This window comes from Glossina fuscipes, unplaced genomic scaffold (genome assembly GCF_014805625.2).
Source record: "Glossina fuscipes isolate IAEA_lab_2018 unplaced genomic scaffold, Yale_Gfus_2 221, whole genome shotgun sequence".
NCBI lineage: Eukaryota > Metazoa > Arthropoda > Insecta > Diptera > Glossinidae > Glossina > Glossina fuscipes.
The window spans coordinates 1,307,270-1,327,288 of NW_023998564.1; the positions used below are offsets into that span (position 1 = coordinate 1,307,270).

General features: G+C 33.6%; 4 protein-coding genes across 6 annotated transcripts in view; 2 read left to right on the plus strand and 2 right to left on the minus strand.

Moving 5' to 3' along the window:
• The window catches only part of LOC119642262 (helicase domino), a 36,375-nt gene extending 33,478 nt beyond the window's left edge, over nt 1-2,897 (minus strand). For both annotated transcript variants that reach the window (XM_038041348.1, XM_038041349.1), the window contains exon 1: nt 2,378-2,897. The gene's annotated coding sequence lies outside the window, so the exon portion shown is untranslated. The remainder of the gene's footprint in view (nt 1-2,377) is intronic.
• A 3,938-nt stretch (nt 2,898-6,835) lies between these two features.
• On the plus strand, nt 6,836-8,657 carry LOC119642276. Its single transcript, XM_038041373.1, has 3 exons — nt 6,836-7,150; nt 7,209-7,610; nt 7,713-8,657. Exons 1-3 carry the CDS (start codon nt 6,836-6,838, stop codon nt 8,655-8,657), a joined length of 1,662 nt encoding a protein of 553 aa, XP_037897301.1.
• A 4,238-nt stretch (nt 8,658-12,895) lies between these two features.
• Nucleotides 12,896-15,068, plus strand: LOC119642183 (DNA repair protein RAD51 homolog 4). 2 transcript variants are annotated; one of them, XR_005247968.1, is made up of 3 exons: nt 12,896-14,223; nt 14,682-14,797; nt 14,986-15,068. XR_005247968.1 is itself a non-coding variant. In XM_038041189.1 (2 exons), exon 1 carries the CDS (start codon nt 13,161-13,163, stop codon nt 14,220-14,222), a length of 1,062 nt encoding a protein of 353 aa, XP_037897117.1. In that variant the 5' UTR covers nt 12,896-13,160; the 3' UTR covers nt 14,223; nt 14,986-15,067. The 2 variants fall into 2 exon arrangements, 1 of the variants encoding a protein (XP_037897117.1); XM_038041189.1 differs by lacking the exon at nt 14,682-14,797 and having other exon boundaries at nt 14,986-15,067.
• LOC119642184 lies at nt 14,224-14,992 on the minus strand. The gene is made up of 3 exons (XM_038041190.1): nt 14,850-14,992; nt 14,509-14,791; nt 14,224-14,445 (listed from the first exon to the last, which is right to left on the minus strand). Exons 1-3 carry the CDS (start codon nt 14,942-14,944, stop codon nt 14,314-14,316), a joined length of 510 nt encoding a protein of 169 aa, XP_037897118.1. The 5' UTR covers nt 14,945-14,992; the 3' UTR covers nt 14,224-14,313.
• Nucleotides 15,069-20,019: the final 4,951 nt, after the last annotated feature.

Genomic DNA, 20,019 nt, shown 5'->3' on the forward strand with positions numbered 1-20,019 from the left:
GCGTATCCACTTATATTATGATTATGTCGTCCATTGAAAAAATACTGAAAGTTTTCAAATGAACGTTATACTGAAGCTATCGGCATTTCACATCCACCTATTCACATCAGAATGCGTCAATTTGAGCAATAATTTTCGAACTGAACGTAAAACTGAAGAAAATCTGGGTAACAGTCCTCCGCAAATATGTCTACAGGCTCGAAAGGTATAGGCGAAAACATGCAAACGTTATCTGTGGCCATTTCATATTGCGAGGGCGTAGGTAAAGAAATTACGTCTCCTTTTTTATATTAATCAGTTCTTAATCAGTCACGAAATGTTTATACCAAACTTATATCTGTTTGTGCCATTGTGGCGATTGTCTGTCAAAGTGACCTATTTTGATAGGAATACGTATATGACATCGGTATTTCGAATACCAGAAAATTTTGGAACTTGGTTTATGCCTTATAAATATTTCTTTGAATCTCAAGCCTCGAAAAAAAGTCATATTGCACTACGCGGCAGCTTCAATGTTACACAGCGTAGGAAGGAAAAAAACCTTTGAGCTTGTTGGAACTACACGATGCATGCGCACGTCTACCTCTGAAAAAATAGACTAGCTTCTTATATAATGGTGATCCCAATTCTCCGATAAAAATTTTCCCCAAGCTGTAGGTTCCCAAAGTAATATCGGAAAGCACCCACAGCAATGATGTTACATTATGGTGTGATGTAAAAAACATTAAAAGGCCATTAAGTAATTGTAAGCTTGCTTTGCTATTTTCGATCTTCCTCAATTTTTGAGGAAAACATCCCAAAATAAAACAAACTTCACATAACTCGTTTGGCGTAATTTTGATTAATGTTTTTGATGTTGTGTCTTAATCCCTGCTCTTTAGAACGAAGTCAAGTCAAGTCTCTAAGAAATTCAATACAAATTATTCGTTGAAGGCAAGGATGGATAAGCAGTTTCTTCTAAAGTATCCGTACGAGTATCACGGTACATGTTCTTTCTTACTCTTTCGCTAATTGCTAGTCAGTTAGACGGCTGCGAAATAAGCGATCTTGATGACCGATCTATAAGCAAATAAGAACTTTAGCAGAACAAAATTAGGAGGCGTTAATAAAGAAACGTCCAAGACCTGCTGCTAAGTTTTATACTCGAGTTCGCATGAAGAGCAAGGGTAGGAGTACGGTACTTTGATAGTTTGATAAATTTAGTTCTTCTTTTAAAATATATATAAAAGTTCCACAGCAAATGTGGGGAAAATGTGGCATAAAATAATTAAATAACAAGTTTTTCAGTTGCTATTAAGGAAGCGATCCTAACTAGACTCCTAATGACGTAAAGAAATTGAATATTGGTTTCTAGAGTTACCATCGCAGATCGATAACGTTGGACAGTTATCCGTAAAGCAACTGATATAAATTGAAATAGCCCAGAGGCTGCGGACCAGATAAAGGCAGTATAGATTTAATTTATCTAAGTTCCATTCCTGATTAACGATCTTCTTATTTGTCAACAAGATGATAATAATGCTTGCTGGAGGAACAATTCGTACATCTCTCAAATTTAACTGCGAATAAGGAATATTTGCATATATAATTTCCTCGATATGCTCTGAGCTATCTTAAATTATAACTATGTAAGGATTGGATATAAGATTTGAAAAAAAAGTTGTAGTAGAAATAACAAAAGATTAAATAATTAAGAGACTTATTAAGCATTGTTCCCCCACTTCAGGCAACACTAACACAAATTGTATTCTACTTTATATATCAAATTATTAACGAATCTACAAATCAAACATTGGCACTCTTTAGAAAGGTTTGTTGTCATTTTTATCATTGTTGACAATAGCACCATAAAAAATAATCTAAAAATTCAATTGAACATAAATCAACAGGCTGCAGCAAACGCCTATACAATTTATTTATAATATTCTCATTATTAACGAATCATTATTTCATAACAATAAAATTAATGCAACTTATATAGAAAATAGCGTTCATCCATTACGAACTTTGAGATTACCTAAATTTTCATATTCAATATAGTGAAAAATTACAAACTTCAAAACCATATCTAAAAAAAAAAGTCTAAAAATGTAAACGAGAAAGCCGGTTTATAAACAATTTTTTTTTATTTTAGTTACTGGACACTAAATGAAATTGGCATACATAAAAAAACCTAATATTGATATTTTGAAATAATTTTACCAATTTGCAATTTTGAGTAATTAAGATTTAGCAAAAAAAAATCGGATATTAAAAAAAAAACGTAAAAAAAACATACCAGTAAACACACATGTACGCACAAACGTGAACGCTATTTTTTCTTTACTCTCCATTAAATTCTTACATTTTTTTCATTTTCTTATGTACATCAACTTACCTCAGATGACTTTTAAAATTTAATCACGATTTTTCCCTCATGTAGTAAGCCATCGATTAATGAGTTTATTATCAAACGTTTTCGAATGATCCACAGAATTGTTTTCTTATAAAATTTTTAATTGATTTCTTAATTTTATCAAGAAAATCAGCTTTGTAACAACTTTTTTCAATTTTTCTTTAGCAAATGGAAAATTTTTCTTTCTTTCACTATGACTGCTACTATATAGTTGCGCTTTTCTCGCATACACGCTTTCGTATATTGAATTGGCATTTAGCAAGCAAATTATCGTCTAACTAGCGACAACACTTTACTAGCGCAATGTCTTACAGCTTGAAGTTTTAGATGCAAAATAAATTGCGGTGCCATTGAAACAGTGGAAACAGTGAGTGTGAGTGAACATAAAAGACACACGTTGCACACGTTGCCACACGTTGTTTTAAAAATTGTTTTTACACATATGGTAAGAGCTTCACTAATTTTCTCGAATAAAATCTATTTCACAAAACACCCGCGAAGAACTTTATTCTCATTGTTCTTCTCTCATACCTTTTGACTCACTCCTTTTGTTTGGCTCATTTCACTTTATTTAATATAAAGCACATCAGTAATTATAACATGTGTAAAATCTGAAAACACCTGATCCTTAAACATATGTTTAAACGAAAAAAAATTTTATTTTTCTGTCAGTAAGCGCGACTAATCGAAGCGTCAGGGGGGAAATAAGTTTTTATTTTTATTATTTATTTTATATTTCAGAATTTCGGAAAAGAGTTAAAATTAAAACTTTTATTTTTAAAATTTTTAAAATTTTCTCTTTGTGGTTAAGGAAAATTTAAGTTAGTAAACAAATTTATCAAATTTCTTTCTTAAACTTCCTAATTTTAATTTTTTTTTATTTTATTTTTATTTATTACTATGCAATTATTATCATTTTTATTATTATTGTTATGTTAATTTACTATTATGTTGCACACCGCTCGTAGAATTGTGTATAGTACACAATTGCAAATATAATAAAAAAAAAAATGTTGCAAAAAGGTCGGCTTGCAAAATTCTTGCAAATATTTTGCAAAAGTGGTTAAACTTATTAAATGTGCTATAATATAATAAAAATTATGTTTACGATAAGCATTTTTTACCAGAATGTAATAAAATATCCTGATTATTATCCTGTGTTGACTACAGATACGGTATCAACATTTTATATGGGCACTTCTGAAAAAATAGCGCATCAAAACAAGAAGTGAAACAAACGGATGTGTGCAAAACGGACGGAATGATGGATGAAGCAAAGAGAGAAATTAACTACACTGAGGCAGAGAAAGCCATCTGCGAACAGTATTGTACTCTCTTTCATTACCAGCCTTGAAAAATGTCTACCGCAAAGATTAGATAGGCGTTGTAAATTGATACCGATTGAAAATATATACATTTATGAAATTTTTTGGGCTTTTTTTTTCTCTAATGTTCTAACAAACGAGTAAGCATATGTACTCACTTTTTTTTACAATTGTTTATTAATATTATTTATGGTAATTTTTAAGTGTTTTTTCCAAAAGAAGTTCAGAATTTGCTTTTATCATCTGCTCATAGTTTTCTGGGAAAAACTCCGCATTTTGTGTTAAATTTTTGTTGTTTTTTCTTGTGATTTTCTATCAAAATTAAAACCCAATTTGTATGGTAACACCAAACAAATATTTATCAAACACCATGGTTGGTTTTTTTTGGACGACGACATTACCTAAACGAAAGAATTCGGTAACAGCATAATTTTCTCTGCGTATCTTTGATAATAAATAAATTTTTCCACAAAATATCCCAGCAGTACACCTACCCATAACCTCATAAACTGCTCCATATGTTATGTTACGCTAGAATTTAAAAAAAAGTCCATTTAGAATATAAACAACTGAGGAAACAATGGTTTTTTTAGGTAGTAATACTGTATTGCACGTATGCCAGACTATAATTTTAAAAAAGAAATGTTAAATGAGTTAAATACATGTCTTTCATTTTAACGTTACCTTGTTGTAACGATAACCTTGTTTGCCCCTAAAATATGCAGCCAAACCTAAAGCTGTGCCCGATGGAAGAGACAAGACAGTATGAGTGGAGATCGTGGCACCAAGTGATACGTATTATATATGTATTGTACAAGTTATACGTATTGTATATGAAACAAAGGAGCACGGACAATATATCGCAACACTCGTCACGATAAAAATTGCTATGATTTACTATAAAATAGGTTCAATAGGCTCAAGCCGTCATGGAATAAGTTTGAGAATTTGAATCAAGTTAACTAAAAGTTTTTTAATTCACTGCTGTCTGGCTGCTTGAACATGTATTTATATATGCAAGAACTTCCTCATTTGCGAGTCAGCGAATCTAGAACAGATGATTTATAGAGATGACAGAGTTGAGTAAAAAAGCGGAGTTTTTTGTTTCGTAGCTTGATTGAAGATGCTTATATATATATATTTTTCTACTCTTCGGTGCTGTCATGATTTTCATTTATATGTTTTAACAAAATTTTCGTCTTCTTCCCAATCCTAAGTCTTATTGTCTGTTACAAATAAAATTGCGTCGTGTTTATATGAACATATAATATACTCTACCAATTTTGCAATTATTTGTCTGGTCTTTTAAAAGCCGATCTTGTTCCAAGAGACATATTTCGATTGTATTACACTATGCACTTTTGCGTGCCTACTTCTATGTAATGTACTAATAATATATTGTTACGGACATCCCAAATCTAGTTGATTCCAGCTAAGGCATTTTCTAAAATAATAAATTCCTTAAAGAAAAAAGAAGGAAGCGATTAGCGGAAAAGCAGACAGGTAACAACAAAGTGCATATCCGCAGGCGCGTCATGCAGCTGCAGGCCGATGAAACGGTTACCAACAAAAGCAGGTTAACGAATAAGAATTATGTCATAAAATTAGGTACTAGTAATGTCATGGCAAAAATGTATATAAATAGAATATTTGTGAAAGACAGTAGAGTAGAAAAAGAATATTTGAGTTAAGCAGTCGAAAGTATTGCCAAAAATAATTAGTAAATAATCCCACATTTAAAGAAATATAATTGTAAATAAAAGAGCTTTTAAGTGTATTTCTCCTGAATAAAATATCCGGACTGTATTTTATAAAAACGAATTTCATAACAACTGGTGTCAGAAGTGAGATCGTGGAAATCAAGAGAAATGGTGGAATTAGAAGAACTCAAAGTGGATCGGCTCAAACAGAAGCTGGGAAAAAGAAGTTTTCGTATCAAAGCTGAATTAAAACAAAAACTGGTCGAACAGCTAGAAAAAGACGGACAGGACCCGTCGATGCTTGAATTCGATTAGAATATCGAGGGGAGGAAGCAAGCCGACAACTTGGGAGAACAGAAAATGCAGCTACAGCAGTAAAAAAACACAGCGAAGAAAATGCAACAGCAAATACAACAACAAACGGAACAGATAGAATCAAAAATTGACCATCTCTATCAAAGTAAAAACACTCCTATTTGACGGCACCACTAACTTCAACGCATTCAAGCTACATTTTGGTGTTCTTGCAACAAAAAATATGTGGGGTGATGACGAGAAAGCAGTCGCCTTAATAACTTCCGTAAGAGGAGCAGCAGCGGAAGGAGGTAAGCCATCTAGAGTTGTCTTCGTGCACCCAGAAGCTGAACTAAAGGATCCAAAATTACGCTACCGAAATCGGCCAATCTCGCTTATAGCGGTGTGCCCAACGACATGCTAGAACGATTGAAAATCAACGCCTTTGTCAGAGGATTCCATGACGACAGAGATGTCACCTAAAACAACGTTAACGGAAACGTTGGGCTTCGCACTTACACAAGAAGCGGCTAGTGTGCTATGGTCATCAAGCATGAAGGTAAGACGCGCGGAAATTTCCAGCGAGTGCGATAATTTGGATGTGGTCTGCGCGGCGCTTCGACAAGTCCTGCGCGAAAATAAGCAAATGGCGGCTTCAAAAACACGCAAGTGTTATGTCTGCCAAAACCTGGTCATTTTGCACGGTAGTGCTGATCAAAGCACAAAAGAACACACTCCACATCACCTGCGCGGAATATTAGTGAAGGTGCCAGAGAAATATCCAACGAATAGGCGTTATACTGAAAAGAGTCAGCACAGCGGGGCACCGGCTAACTCACAAATTTAGTAGCCCTAGGGTCGCTATTCCTCAATCAAAGATAAGTAACAGCAGCCTAACAATCGATGGGAAGATTCAGGGCTTTAACTACATCATCAGGTTGGACACTGGCGCCTCCCATTCAATTATCAACAGTGCAATAGTCAAAGAAAAATTCGACCCGATAATTGGAGCACGGGTCCGAACGGCAACAGGTGAGGAAGCAGCTATTAAAGGTAAAATTATTAGAAACATTTCGATTAGTGATGTTTCGATGAAGCATGAATTCCTGGTCGCAGACATAATGGACGAGGTAATATTGGAGATAGATTTTATGGCAAAACACGGCTTCGTACTGGATATGAAACGGCAAGTGTTACAATACGCTAATGTGACTTTGCCATTGACTGTAGGATACGACGGACAACCCGAAGTGTTACAGGTTGCAGTACAGCGAGAACAGGTGATCTCTCAAAATTCTGAAGCAATAATATGGGCCACAGCTATCCAAGAGCTAAGGCTAAGAAGGATATGGGTTATCGAACCGAATAAAGAATGTACGAAAGACAGCATCATCATTGGAAAAGCGGTTGTGTCACCGGTCAAAAATCTAATACCGGTATGAGTATTAAATCCGACCAACGTTACAACAAAAGTTCACAAATGGGACATTATAGCGCAATGCGAAAAAGCCGAATGTGAATGTTAGATCATGCTGCTCTGCGATGGTTACTCAATTTCAAAGAACCAGAAGGACAGCTGGTCAGGTAGATTGGAAAACTGCAATCCTAGAGAATAAAGGAGGTGTCGTCATCTGCCGAACTATCGTGGAGCCCAACGGAGTCTTTTCGAAGGAAGACATGACCAGTGCTCAAAAGGCCGACAAAGATTTAAACGCAATATTAAAGGCCTTAGAAAAGCAGGAGCGCCCTACCTGGGAAGGATTTCAAGAGAAAGTCCGATTACGAAGGCGTATTGGGCTCAGTGGCAAAGCCATCATCGTTGAAGATGGATGCTTATGGCGCATATGGCGTAGTGAGGATGCTTCATGGGCTAAGAAATTACTGGTGGTCTCACGAGTGAGAACTCAGGATATTATAAGGGAATACCACAACGGAGCAAGCGGAGGGCATCTTGGCATCACAAAAACCGTGGACAAGATCAAGGAAAATTTCTATTAGGTAGGCATCAAGGATTCTGTAGCTGCATGGATTCGCAACTGTGACCAGTGCAGCAAATCGAAAGGCCCGAAAAATAAGCCCCGAGGGCGCTTGCAACAGTATAACGTGGGTGCACCTTTCGAAAGAATCGCAATGGATATAGCTGGACCATTTCCAGCCAGCAATGCGAGAAATAAATACGTAGTGGTAGTCAATGATTACTTCAGTAAATGGTCACAAGTATACTCCATAGCCAACCAAGAAGCAAAGACAATAGCCAAAGTATTCGTCAATAATTGGGTTACGTGGTTTGGAACCCCCATCGAGCTGCATTCAGACCAGGGTAGAAACTTTGAATCTTCAATCTTTCAAGAGGTTCGCCAAATGTTTAGCATTAATGAAACTAGAACGACTCCGCTGCATCTTCAGTCTGACGGAATGTTCGAAAGGTTTAATCGAACGCTCCAAGAACATCTGCGAAAAGTGATCGACAACAATCAGCAGGACTGGAATGAACAAATACCAATCTTTTTAATGGCATACAGATCAGCAGTGCACAACACCACTGCTGTACCCTCGGTGCAGATTTTGCTCGGTTCCAATCTGAGGCTACCCGCAGACTTGAAATTCGGGAAAACCCCTAATGTTCAAAGGATTGAGACCGAATATATTGCCAGATTGAGGGTGATATTGGATAGCATGCACCGACAGATTCGAAATAGTACGCAAATCGTAACTGACGGGGTGAATGCAAAATACGATCTGAGGGCTAACGCCGATGAATTTAAGGAAGGGGATTCGCTGTTACTGTGCAATCCTTCACGTAACAAAGGTATGGCACCAAAACTGCGATGTAACTGGGAAGGTCCGTACATATTTATCACAAGGATAATGATGTGGTCTGTCGAATATGGAAACATCCCGGAGGCAGAACTAAATTCAAAGTGGTACACCTGGACCGGTTGACCGCTTATCGAAACGACCTTGTTCGGGACGAATAAGATTACGTGGAGGGTAGTGTTACGGAAATCCCAAATCCAGTTCATTCCAGCTAAGGCGTTTTCTAAAATAATAAATTCCTTAAAGAGAAAAGAATTCAAACGTACATTTGCGAGGCGTCATGCGGCTGCAGGCCGATGAAAACGGTTACCAACAAAAGCAGGTTAACGAATTAAGAATCAAGTCGTAAAATTAGGTACTAATAATATGATGGCAAAAATGTACATAAATAGAATATTTGTGAAAGACAGTAGAGTAGAAAATAATATTTGAGTTAAGCAGTCGAAAGTATTGCCAAAAATAATTCGTAAATAATCCCGCATTTAAAGAAATATAATTGTAAGTAAAAGAACTTTGAAGTGTATTTGTCTTAAATAAAATATCCGCGATCCAGTGATACGGACTTTATCTTATAAAAGCGAATTTCATAACAATATATTAACAAAAACTAAATAGTAAGCTTAGCAACAATAATAAATAAAATGAAAGCATATATATCCTGAAAAGAAACAAAAAGTAACAGATGATAAAGTATTTAGAGTAATCCTTAAACAAGGAATTGCTATTGAATTGCATTTAAATAAACTCCGAAACTTTTTTAAAAATCTGAGTCACGAACCACGATTAACATTAGCAAGCGAAGGCTTAGCTATTAACTATGAAAGAGATTTACAGAGATTTCTTTTAAATATACAAATAAAAGTGATATGCAAAAAAGTCAACAACAAAGAACATGCAAAAGGCTTGTGTGCTAGGGCTTGTAAGCCGTTACCTAAAAACCATAAAAAAATTTTTGTAAAATTGGGATTTTAAACCAATTATTTTATAGTGGTCTTATCTTTTCTGACTTTATGAGACGTTCAAATAGAGATAGCATGTGAAGGACTTTTTCACAACGCGGCGAATGTTATTATCAATATTAAAAGAGTTTATGAGCTAGAATTGAATGAAGAATTACCTTTAAGAACAAAGGATTTATAAAAGTACGCCAGAGGTATTAACATTAGCAAAATACAAAATTATTTATTTATATATTTATTCAATATAAATTTTTTTTGTATATCGACTTTATTTTTGTATTTTATTTTTGAAGAGAAGATATCAAAATATATCATATAAGTAGCAAATTTCTGTATATTTTGTTTTGTTATTTAAAATGTTTGCCTTTTTGCAAGTAAAGTTTCCTTTGTTGTATGTTTCTTATTTGTGAAAATAAGAATGGCTTTCCGAGCGTAAAATTAGTTTTGCTTTGTATTCTTATGGAGAATTTTCTGAGGGTACAATTCACTTTGCAGTGCGTTTCTATGAAAGTATTTTTGTGTTTCTGAGAGTAAGAAGGTGAGTAATTGTGTAAATATATTTTAAAGCATTGGACTGAAGCTATATCTTTTATCTAAATTTGTTTTTTTTATTTTTTTTTTTTATATATTTAATTATTAAACTAAAGCGATGACAACAGACAGAAGAAACAATTTGCTTTAAGCATTAAACAAAATCCAACAAAAATTATAATTCATGGAAAAAGTGTAGAAAGTGCTTTGCGTAAAACCAAATACAGCAATTTCTCTTTTAATTGAAATTAATATTTGATCAATTGCTTGAAAAAATATTTAATAATTGTTTTCACATTACAAATACAGCAAGAACAATTCAAGTGCAATAAAACCGAAAGGTAGACAATCTCGGTTGAAATATCACCGAATAAAAAAACAAAAATTTTATTTAGCAATGATGCAAACTCAAACTGTTAACTGACGTAAATGTTGGAAAACGCTGCTTTCTCATTACAAATACGTTGCAGCTGTCATAATATATTTCAATTTAATATTTTTACAATTTTTCCTGTAATTTTTATTCACATTTTGTCTGAATTTTTCGCAGCAATTAATTTGTTAAGAATTTCATAGTATGATTAGGGCTTTTTATATCAATTTAACGACTGAGACCAATACATAACGAATGAAGGCTATTATGACGATTATTTATTTATTTATGATCGTCAGTATATTTCGATTATTTATTTAATTTCGTAATCAGTGTAATTTAATTCTTGTAGGGGGGAAATGTGTTTATTTTAGGTAAAACTGATAAACTATTTTTTTTTTTGTGAATGTTATTTCCGTAATAATAGCTAAAAGTTTTGGGAAAATACTTACATCAATGGTTAGAGATTTTTAAACGAGCAACAGAAAGATTAATGTTAAACAAGAAAACTTCGCAATCAATGCTTTATATACTATACAAACAAACGACATGTCTGAATCAATAACACATTTAGCACAAGGTCACATTACGTTTGTGCGGGTGCATGGAACTCTTAGAAAGACTTGATCTTTTATTACATCGATCGATTCAGAATTACTTTCCAAATCGAACTACGCTTGTCTTACCGCTTCCCCCTCTTGTTTTCTTGGTTTCAAGCTACAGTTTATAATTTTTATGATAATATGATGAAATTTTGTACATCGACATATTTTGACCTTAACACGAACGCTATTGAAAACGATTTGGGTCGGATGACTGTGAGCCGTGGCCCACTATAGAGAGTTTACTTGTTTTTGATTGTACATAAAGCATCAAAACGACCGGATATCCATCTAGCAAGCATGGCTTTTGAAACTTTTTTAATTAGATTTCAAACTCAATTCGGTGTTCACAGGAGTGTTAATAAAGCAAGGACGCAGTTGGGTCTCGTGAAAGAATTTGATAATTTATACGTTTGCAAACACCTTTACAATAGTCTGGTTCACCTTATTCTCTCTCTCTGTCTCTCTTTCGGATATGGCTGTCCCGTATGTTCCGTCCACTTATTACAAGTCTATATATATATCAAATCTATAGAATCTGTACAAGATCAATTCTTACGGTATCTCTTGCCTCTCTCCCAACTTTCGCAAATTGCTTAAAACGCATCGAACCCATAATATAACATACATAACCTTTTAATAGGTTTGATAAATTTATCAACTTTATTAAAAGAAATCAATATTCTTATCCTTTCTTCTTTCTCTAGAACTCTCAATCAATCGATCAACTATAGGCGCCGGACTATGTATATATGCATGTATGGCGTCTTTAACTTTAATGCAATATAGAAGTTGTACCCCATATACCTGGTCTACAACATGCACAACAAAGAAGGCATGCACAACATGCTTCGCAAGGACGTGGAGGGCATTTTGCTTATTTAGCTAGAAACAGAGTAAATCAACAAAATTTAGATTCAATCAGATCTTATCAACTCTGCTTGATAATCAAAGTATTAGAAAATCAAAGTAAACAATTGATTTACTTATATTACCCTTTTACGAAACGAGATTTATAAGTTATTTTTTTGCTTCTTCGCTGTTTCAAGCATATACAAGACCATTTACATTGATACTAGTAAAATGCCCAAGGCTAAATTGCAATTTCATTGTTTTAAAATGCCTAGTTCCGATAATAACAATAAATTAGATGGCTGTGAATTGGTTAAGTCATTAATATTACGTTATAAAAGAGAAAAAAGAAAATATTTTCTTTCGTGTCCATGAAAATTCATTGGCATCAATGGGGTCAAATATTAAATGTTACCTTTGCAACATTTGCACTCTTTTTCATAACTTTCTGCTAAAAGTCCAGAGTTACCCGCCAAAATGCTTGCATTTCCAGGGATCTTTGTCAATAATAAGAATTGCTTATTGTAAATTCCCTGTTGTAAGCATAATTTCATTTATATTAAAAAAGGATATTTATTATATTCTCTCGACAGTTGCGATTTTAAAAATTAATAATAATATAAATAACAACAGCAATAGTAACAATATTAACCGTTGTTTATCAATTATGATAAATTAACAATTCTAAAAAATGCAACAACAAAATGTATGCGGTACTATTTTTACAGCAGCAAAACACACTCTATCTGATATTAATCAGATAAATAGCTTTTATTTTTATCAATTGCAGCGATTTTTTTCGGCTTCCATGGTATTCCCCAATTTCTTAATCTCAAAAGATTCGCCCGTTGTAATAAATTGGAAAATTAAAGTTGATCTACCAATTTAGTTGCACCCTGAATTATTGTCAATTTATACGCAACAATTTAGTCGCAAGCCAAATTATTCTCGATTTATTTATTTATTTATGCTCACTATGTAAACAATTCATTTGATTGCGCAATACTATAATAATAATCAGCTGTAATTTGGAAAACATTTTCGGATTAAAATTATAAAATTGCATTTGGGTTGAAAGATGGGAAGCCCTCAAAACGCACATAGTACTAACTTTATAACGCAGCCACACGCGGTGCAAGCTTGACAAAAATGTTGGCTTTTTTAAAAACAACCACTTTTGTTATAATCTCTCCCATTCCAAACAGTCCTCTTATTCATTAAAAAAGCATATGAAATAGGTTCGCATTCAACGAAAAACTTAGAGACGCTGCAAGTATTGGCGGATTTTTATCGTAAATTAATTTTAAAAAAAATGAAATTAATAGCTATAGATAACACTGAACTAAGTGAATACTCCATTAGTTTGCTAAATAGATGTTACATACATACTGTAAATAATTTCCTGAATGAAAAAACCGAGAAGTTAAAAAATATTCTAAATCTTAAAGAAGAGCAAGTAGACGACCTCAAAAAACTTCTGCGTCAACGGTTTGGCCCCACGAAAATAAAACTAGCTCAGTTATATTCGCGTTGGGAATCAAATGGATGTTTGTATAAAACTGGTATAAGCAATTTGGATAGTATGTTGGGTGGCGAGTCCTTACAAAGCGGTAGCGTTTGGGAAATGTGTGGACCATCGGGTGTTGGGAAAACGCAATGGGCCCTTTCGGTAGCTATAAATTTCGTCATAAGTAAAGGCTTGCAAGTTTTGTATATCGATACAAAATTGGATCTTTCCGCAATTCGCATAAAGCAAATGCTACAATCGCGTTATATGATCAATGCGGAGATGCACGCTGGTATCATGCAACTTATCAAGGTGGAACGTTGTCTTTCCGCGCAGGGAGTGATAAATATGCTTGAGAATTTTGAAAGAGAAATAGAATACAAAAATCCAAGGGTAATGAAGACTAATTTAATTATTATTGATTCACTGCCAGCTGTGTGGTTACTTTTAAAAGCTAATGAAGATTGCCTATCGGGCAAATGGTTGCTATCGCGTCTTAATAATTTAATATACAAATTGGCTCAGAAATATTATGTGGCTATCATCATAATTAATCTTTCGGTGCCCATAATAGCTGATGGACAATTAAATAAAAACTTTAATCGTACCCAACATGGAGAAGAGAATGATGACCTCTACGGTGAAAATGCTTATTCCCAGGAAATAATTTTAGCACAATACGGTAAATTAAGACCAATGTTAGGTCGCTATTGGCAATCAATACCTCGTCTACGTTTATCATTGGATTACGGATCAAAAATGCCAGACGAAGATGTCACCCTTCGTTATATAAGAATTTTAAATAGTTGCTATACTACTATTAATTTAAAATGTCCAGTCCACTTAACTGCTAAAGGCATAATTTAACGTAAGCATAAGCTAGTTTTGTTTGTTCTTCTTAACCTTTGTTTAATTATAATATGGAATTTTGTTGTTGCTTTCTGTACTATTTGTACTATCACTCTATCCTGGGCCGTTTGCATGTTTTAGATTTTCCACCGGATGCGTTTGACTCTTCAGTCATAATAATGGAACAGGCGGATTTGCTTATGGCATTAGCGGCAATTTTAGGTGACGAAGATGCACCTTTCTAAAATTTCAACAGTTATTTTAGTATACTTCAAATTGGTTTTATAAATATATTTTCACTTGCCATTTTTTCACTCTCATCTACTATTAAATCGGATTCGTGGGCATATTTGCATTTGCTGCCAAATCTACAGCGTCCTCTGCGATTATTCCAACATATTTTACGGCCATTTTTTTGTGTAATATGATCTTTGGATTCAACCATTTTAACATGTTTCTGCAATTTATCAATTCCAGCTCTTTCTGCTTCTAAAAATTTGTTTGTGAACACTTCTCCCTGCGTCCGACATGATGACGATTTTAATAAATCGCTGGCACTCGGTAAAAGTTTTGTTTTTGCAGTTGTTCTATAGGTATAGTCTTTTTTACCTAATTGCTTGCAAAGTGTTTTTATTTTCTACTTACGTGAGTTCTTTGTTATTTGATTTATAATTTATTTCCTGATCGGAATCATCTCCGTTACTGCTAGATGTTTGATAATCAGCCACCAAGGATAACATATTTGATTTGTTTTGTTTATTTTTCTCTATGACTTTTACAGTCTGACAAGCATGCCTTACACTGCAAATTTGGTAACGCCCCACACAAATATTTGCAGTAAACAATCGGCTTAATGGCTTTCAGGAGATGAACTAAAATCACCGGAGAGTAAATTTCATAAAGTAGACAAAATAACGCGAAAAGCTGAAAGTACAAAATAATTGAGCGATGAAAATATTGTAACTTTAAAATGTCCAAATACTTAATATAAATTTATGAAACCGAGCACTAACTCACTGTTCGATTTGAAGATTGATAACAATAATTTGTATTCATCCTCTAATAATCGGGCATTCCTAGAGCATCACCTAAATAAAAACAAACCAAACACTGGTTCAAATAACAACAAAAATTCCAAAACTTTAGCAAATACTGAACAACAGATTGAACATGTAAAATAGAAATAAATTAAAAAAGCACTAATTTTCGTTCAAAAAATTTTTACACACGCACTTTCATTAAGTTTTTACTATTATTTCTTATAAAAGTTTCCAGATGTGTTTACATGAAATAGGTCTTTATAGGTCTATGCAAGAATTTTATGACAAGAAAAGGAACACGCACACATAAAAAGTTAAAAGACAACAATTTAGTTGCACCACGGTTTTTATCAACTTATACGCAACAATTTAGTTGCACCACGGTTACTATTTTATGTTCTTAGCCTAACTTCATATGACACATAAAATGTGTCGCCATACAAATTTGGTTCTAGCTTTAACAGTTTTTCCTGAAGTTTGAACAGTTTTCCTTGATATTTTAACAGAAAATTATCCAATATCAATAGGTTTATTCTTCTTTTTCTTCACTTCATGATAAAAGATTTACGTGTTGATGTGGCGTTACCATATTTTGAAGGCATATCTGTTCCCAACATATGGTATTTTAGTATGCTGTTTTATTTCTATTTTTTATTTAAAAGCGAATGAATTAATATTATGAATTTGGTTCTGGTTTTAACAGTTTTACCTGAAGCTTGGACAGAAAATTCCCAAATACGAATAGTTTTGTTTTTGTTCTTGTTTTACGCGTCGATGTGGTTTTACCATATTTTGAAGGCATTTCTGTTCTCCATATGTGGTATTTTTCATATGTAAAGAAAAGAAAACCAGCTAACGGTTTTTAATTACAAATGAAATCTTGATGTATAGTGAAAAAGTGCAAATGGAATCTCTCCTTTAAAAAAAAGAAAAAAAATCCAAAATAATAAAAAGTACAAAAAAGACGAAATTTTTGTTACAAAAAAAAAAATAAATAAATATTGACATACATTTCAAGAAAGAGTTGGAGAAAGTAAATTTAAGTACTTAAGTAAAGGAGCCACGTATGTAATCATCATTATGTTGGTTAAAACATTATTGGAATTTACGCATTGAATAATTGAATTGAACGTTTATTGTGCATATACATGGCCAAAGTGTCTTTTATTTGAAAATTGGAACTAGAATTGGTTTTTTTTATTGTTTCTAAATCTATGATATTATCATAATACCAAAAAAAAAAAAAAAAACAAATACAAAAAATAGAATTATTAGAAAACAAGAAATAAAATTGAGGAATGAACTCATATATATTTTTCATCATAAATTTTATTATTATTGTTATTGTCTTCTTACATTACATTTTTTATTATTATTATTGTCTTATTATATTATATATTTTTTTATTATTATTGTTATACAAGTTCTAATATCCGCGTACATTTGCGTAGCGGGTTTCTGTCGGTCGGCATTGTTCCTGCTCTTCACAAATAGAGTAGAGTTTTTAATAATAATGGAATTCCGTTAGTTAAGAACTCCTTTTGTAATCCATCATTCACGCAGTAGCACCATTTAGGGCGAGTATTATGAAAAAGGCACAAAGTTCGAAGTACGTCTTTATAGCATTAGGATAGTTTTTTTGAGATTAAATGAGAGATAGAAAGTGTGCGACAGAGAGTTGAGGAGTGCAAATGGTTAAGGTTGGAACAAAAATAATGATTACGGATTGACGTTACAATTTTCTTGTGCGAAAGTTAAGTAATACACAAAAACACAAAGCAAAGCAAAGTGAAATTTAAACAGTAGAAAAAAAAAAATATAAAACATTTGTAATATCGTACATGTATATATATGAGTTTGCATCCAAAAGAGTTTAAAAGCAACATTCAATTATAAGGCTAAAGAATATAAAATGAATTTTAAATAAGATTTTAAACATAAGTGGCGTGAAATCAAAAAAGAGCCGTAACAATAAAACTAATAAAGGCTGTTAATAAAGACATGTATATAGTATGAATTGAGTGTAATTTATGTTTAGTCTCAAACTCATGTTTTAAAGCGACTTGTAAGTAAAAATGCATTTAAAAAAAAAAGAAAAATAAGTGAAAATATTTCAATACAAACAGGGATTTTTAAAGGGTTAAAAAAATTAACTATCCGTACAAACTGTAAATCAAACTTCATATTTTCAATTGTTCCATTACGCTACAATAGTAGAACGTTTTTAATATTTTTGGCTGTATGGCCGGTTTTTGTTGCAATTTATGGTTAGTGTGCATCATTACTTATCGATCTTACCGTTGACAGTGGCACATCTTCGACAATCTCCTTTTTACTAATATTTTGTTTGGGAAAAAATCTTGAATGCTGTCTGCAAAGGTAGATCATCATCGAGCTGAGAGTCCTAAAGAGCGCATTGATCATCGTGTTGATTTTTTCTTTTTGCGCAATGGTATTTAATGGGTTACGATACGCAATGTATTGATGGTGTGCCAGCATCTTTCACAATGGAGTCATCGACTAGCTGTACCGTAGATGGGATGGCTGGATTTGTATTAGGTTTTCTTATACATTGATATTTATGTAGCTTTTAGGTTAATATCTGCCTGTTTGTTTGCGTATATGATTAAGCAAATATAAGTACCGCGCAAACTGGTTTTATGTAACAAAAAAAAAGAACACAAAATATGAAGTTGAAACACAAATTATGTATTAAAATTTTCTTTATTGATCTATTACAAAAAAAAGGAAAAAAATGACAAACTAGGCATTGTGCAGGTTCCATGAAGATGGGACATATGTGTGTGTGCGTATGAGCATAGGAAAGTCACCATCGACTAACAGAAAACGGGACTCGCAGAGAGGTTTAGTTATTCGTGACTTAAAATTTTCCATATGGAAAGAAAAGGGGAAAGAAGGGAAAGCCAAAAAAAAAGTATAGAATGTCAGTGTGGCTGAGCTAATCAGGAAGCGAAAAAATTTAACCCAGCTCGTTCATATCGAAGAATTTATTTTCGGAAACTTTAAAATAATGCTGCGCCGTATGGAGCAACACGGCAGCAATGATTTGGAGAATAAATTAATATGGAAGCAGCTGCCAGTAGAGTTGAGTACAAAAATGAATCATCCAGTTGCAGTGGAGACGATTAAGCAAAGGTTCGAAATATTAAAAGCCTTTTGCGAAGTTATAATGAGCCAATGATAACCGGGTGCACATCTTTGTGGTTGTACCGGTGGTTGGCCGAAGAAATGGGTTTAATGCGTGCGGCGCGAAAAATCGAAAAGCAGATGATCGACGATGGGAACGGGGATATTTCAGATATTTCATGTATTTCAGGTGACTGATTTGCCTGTTTTTTTAGGATTTGGCGTAGAAGAAATAGATGAAATAAGTAGAATATGGTTACGAAATTCGCTTTCCTCGGATACGGTTCGTATCACTAGATCGTGGTTATTATCTTTAAGAGAAATACACTTGCGCGTTTTTACTTCAAGACTTTTATTTACAATCAATTTCTTTAAGGATAGGATTTTCATTTTACTTTGGCGACGCTCTCTGCTTCTCAACTCTAATATTCTTTTTCTCCTCAAATGCTCTTCTCCGACTCTTCTTGGCTTCCGCAAATAATCTATTTATATATATTTTTAGAAGCATATTACTATTACCTATGTTCATTGTTAATGCGTTAACCTGCTTTTCCGCTAATCGTTTGCTCAGTCGGCAGTTGCTCGATGCCCCGCGAATATGCACTTGGCTTCTCCCCCTCTAGGCAATTTATTTTTTTGGGAAAGTCAATTAGTTGGAATGAACTGGATGTGGGATTTCCGTAACAATATAATTAGGTAGAGTAGAATTAGAAGAAATGCAGACGTATTAGTAGGAATGAAATTGGAAAAAGCAGACCATGCAGGAGAATTAGCCCTGTGTAAGTAGTTAGCCCCACGTTAGGTAGCTCAGACGTATTAGACAACTCAACTTCAAATTCGGATTTATCGGAGAGTGCAGCATTGTAGCATCTAATTGACCACCTTAGAAGAGAAAATAAGGCGTTAAGAGAGGACAACGCGCGCTTAAAAAACCTGCAAACAACAACAAGCAGCTCAACAACTTTAAATTTCAACTTAAACTTATCTGGTCGCGGGTCTGTATAAAATAATTTAATAAGTGGAATAAATTTTAATTATTATTGTTATATTATTATATGATTATAATGTTGTTGTAAAAAAAAATTTGTACGGGGTTTTAATTATTATTGTTATTATATACATATAAATATAGTGAGCAGCTAATTTCGTCCCTCCTTTTGACCTCGCATGTCCGCCGTGTCGGAAGGGAGTGTGTTAGATTTAGGAGAGAATTAAGCTTCAATTGTAATAATAAGTCGGCATGACAGACAGCTGTCTTCTGATTGGGATATGGTAAGGTTGTCAAAAAGAATTTCGGCGGAAGTCGGAAACAAGTGACTTTCATTGTCATCTGAGCCGAGGTACTGACCATTTCCGTTTGTGATTTTTATTTCTTCTGAGTGGGGTAGCCAATTAGCGCTCGTGGATTTGAGAAATACTATTTGAGAAAGGTGTTGATTTAATTTTAATTACATTGTTGAACATTTCACTAAAGTCAATTTAGCGCAGAAGAATGTAAAGAGAAAGTTTCCATACAACGAGCGAAGCGATCCCCGATAAATAAATTTCCTGTGAGAAGGATGCCTGAAGCCCGGTGAGAGCGGCGGAAACTTTCTTCACAATATATTATTATCAATATTATTACAATT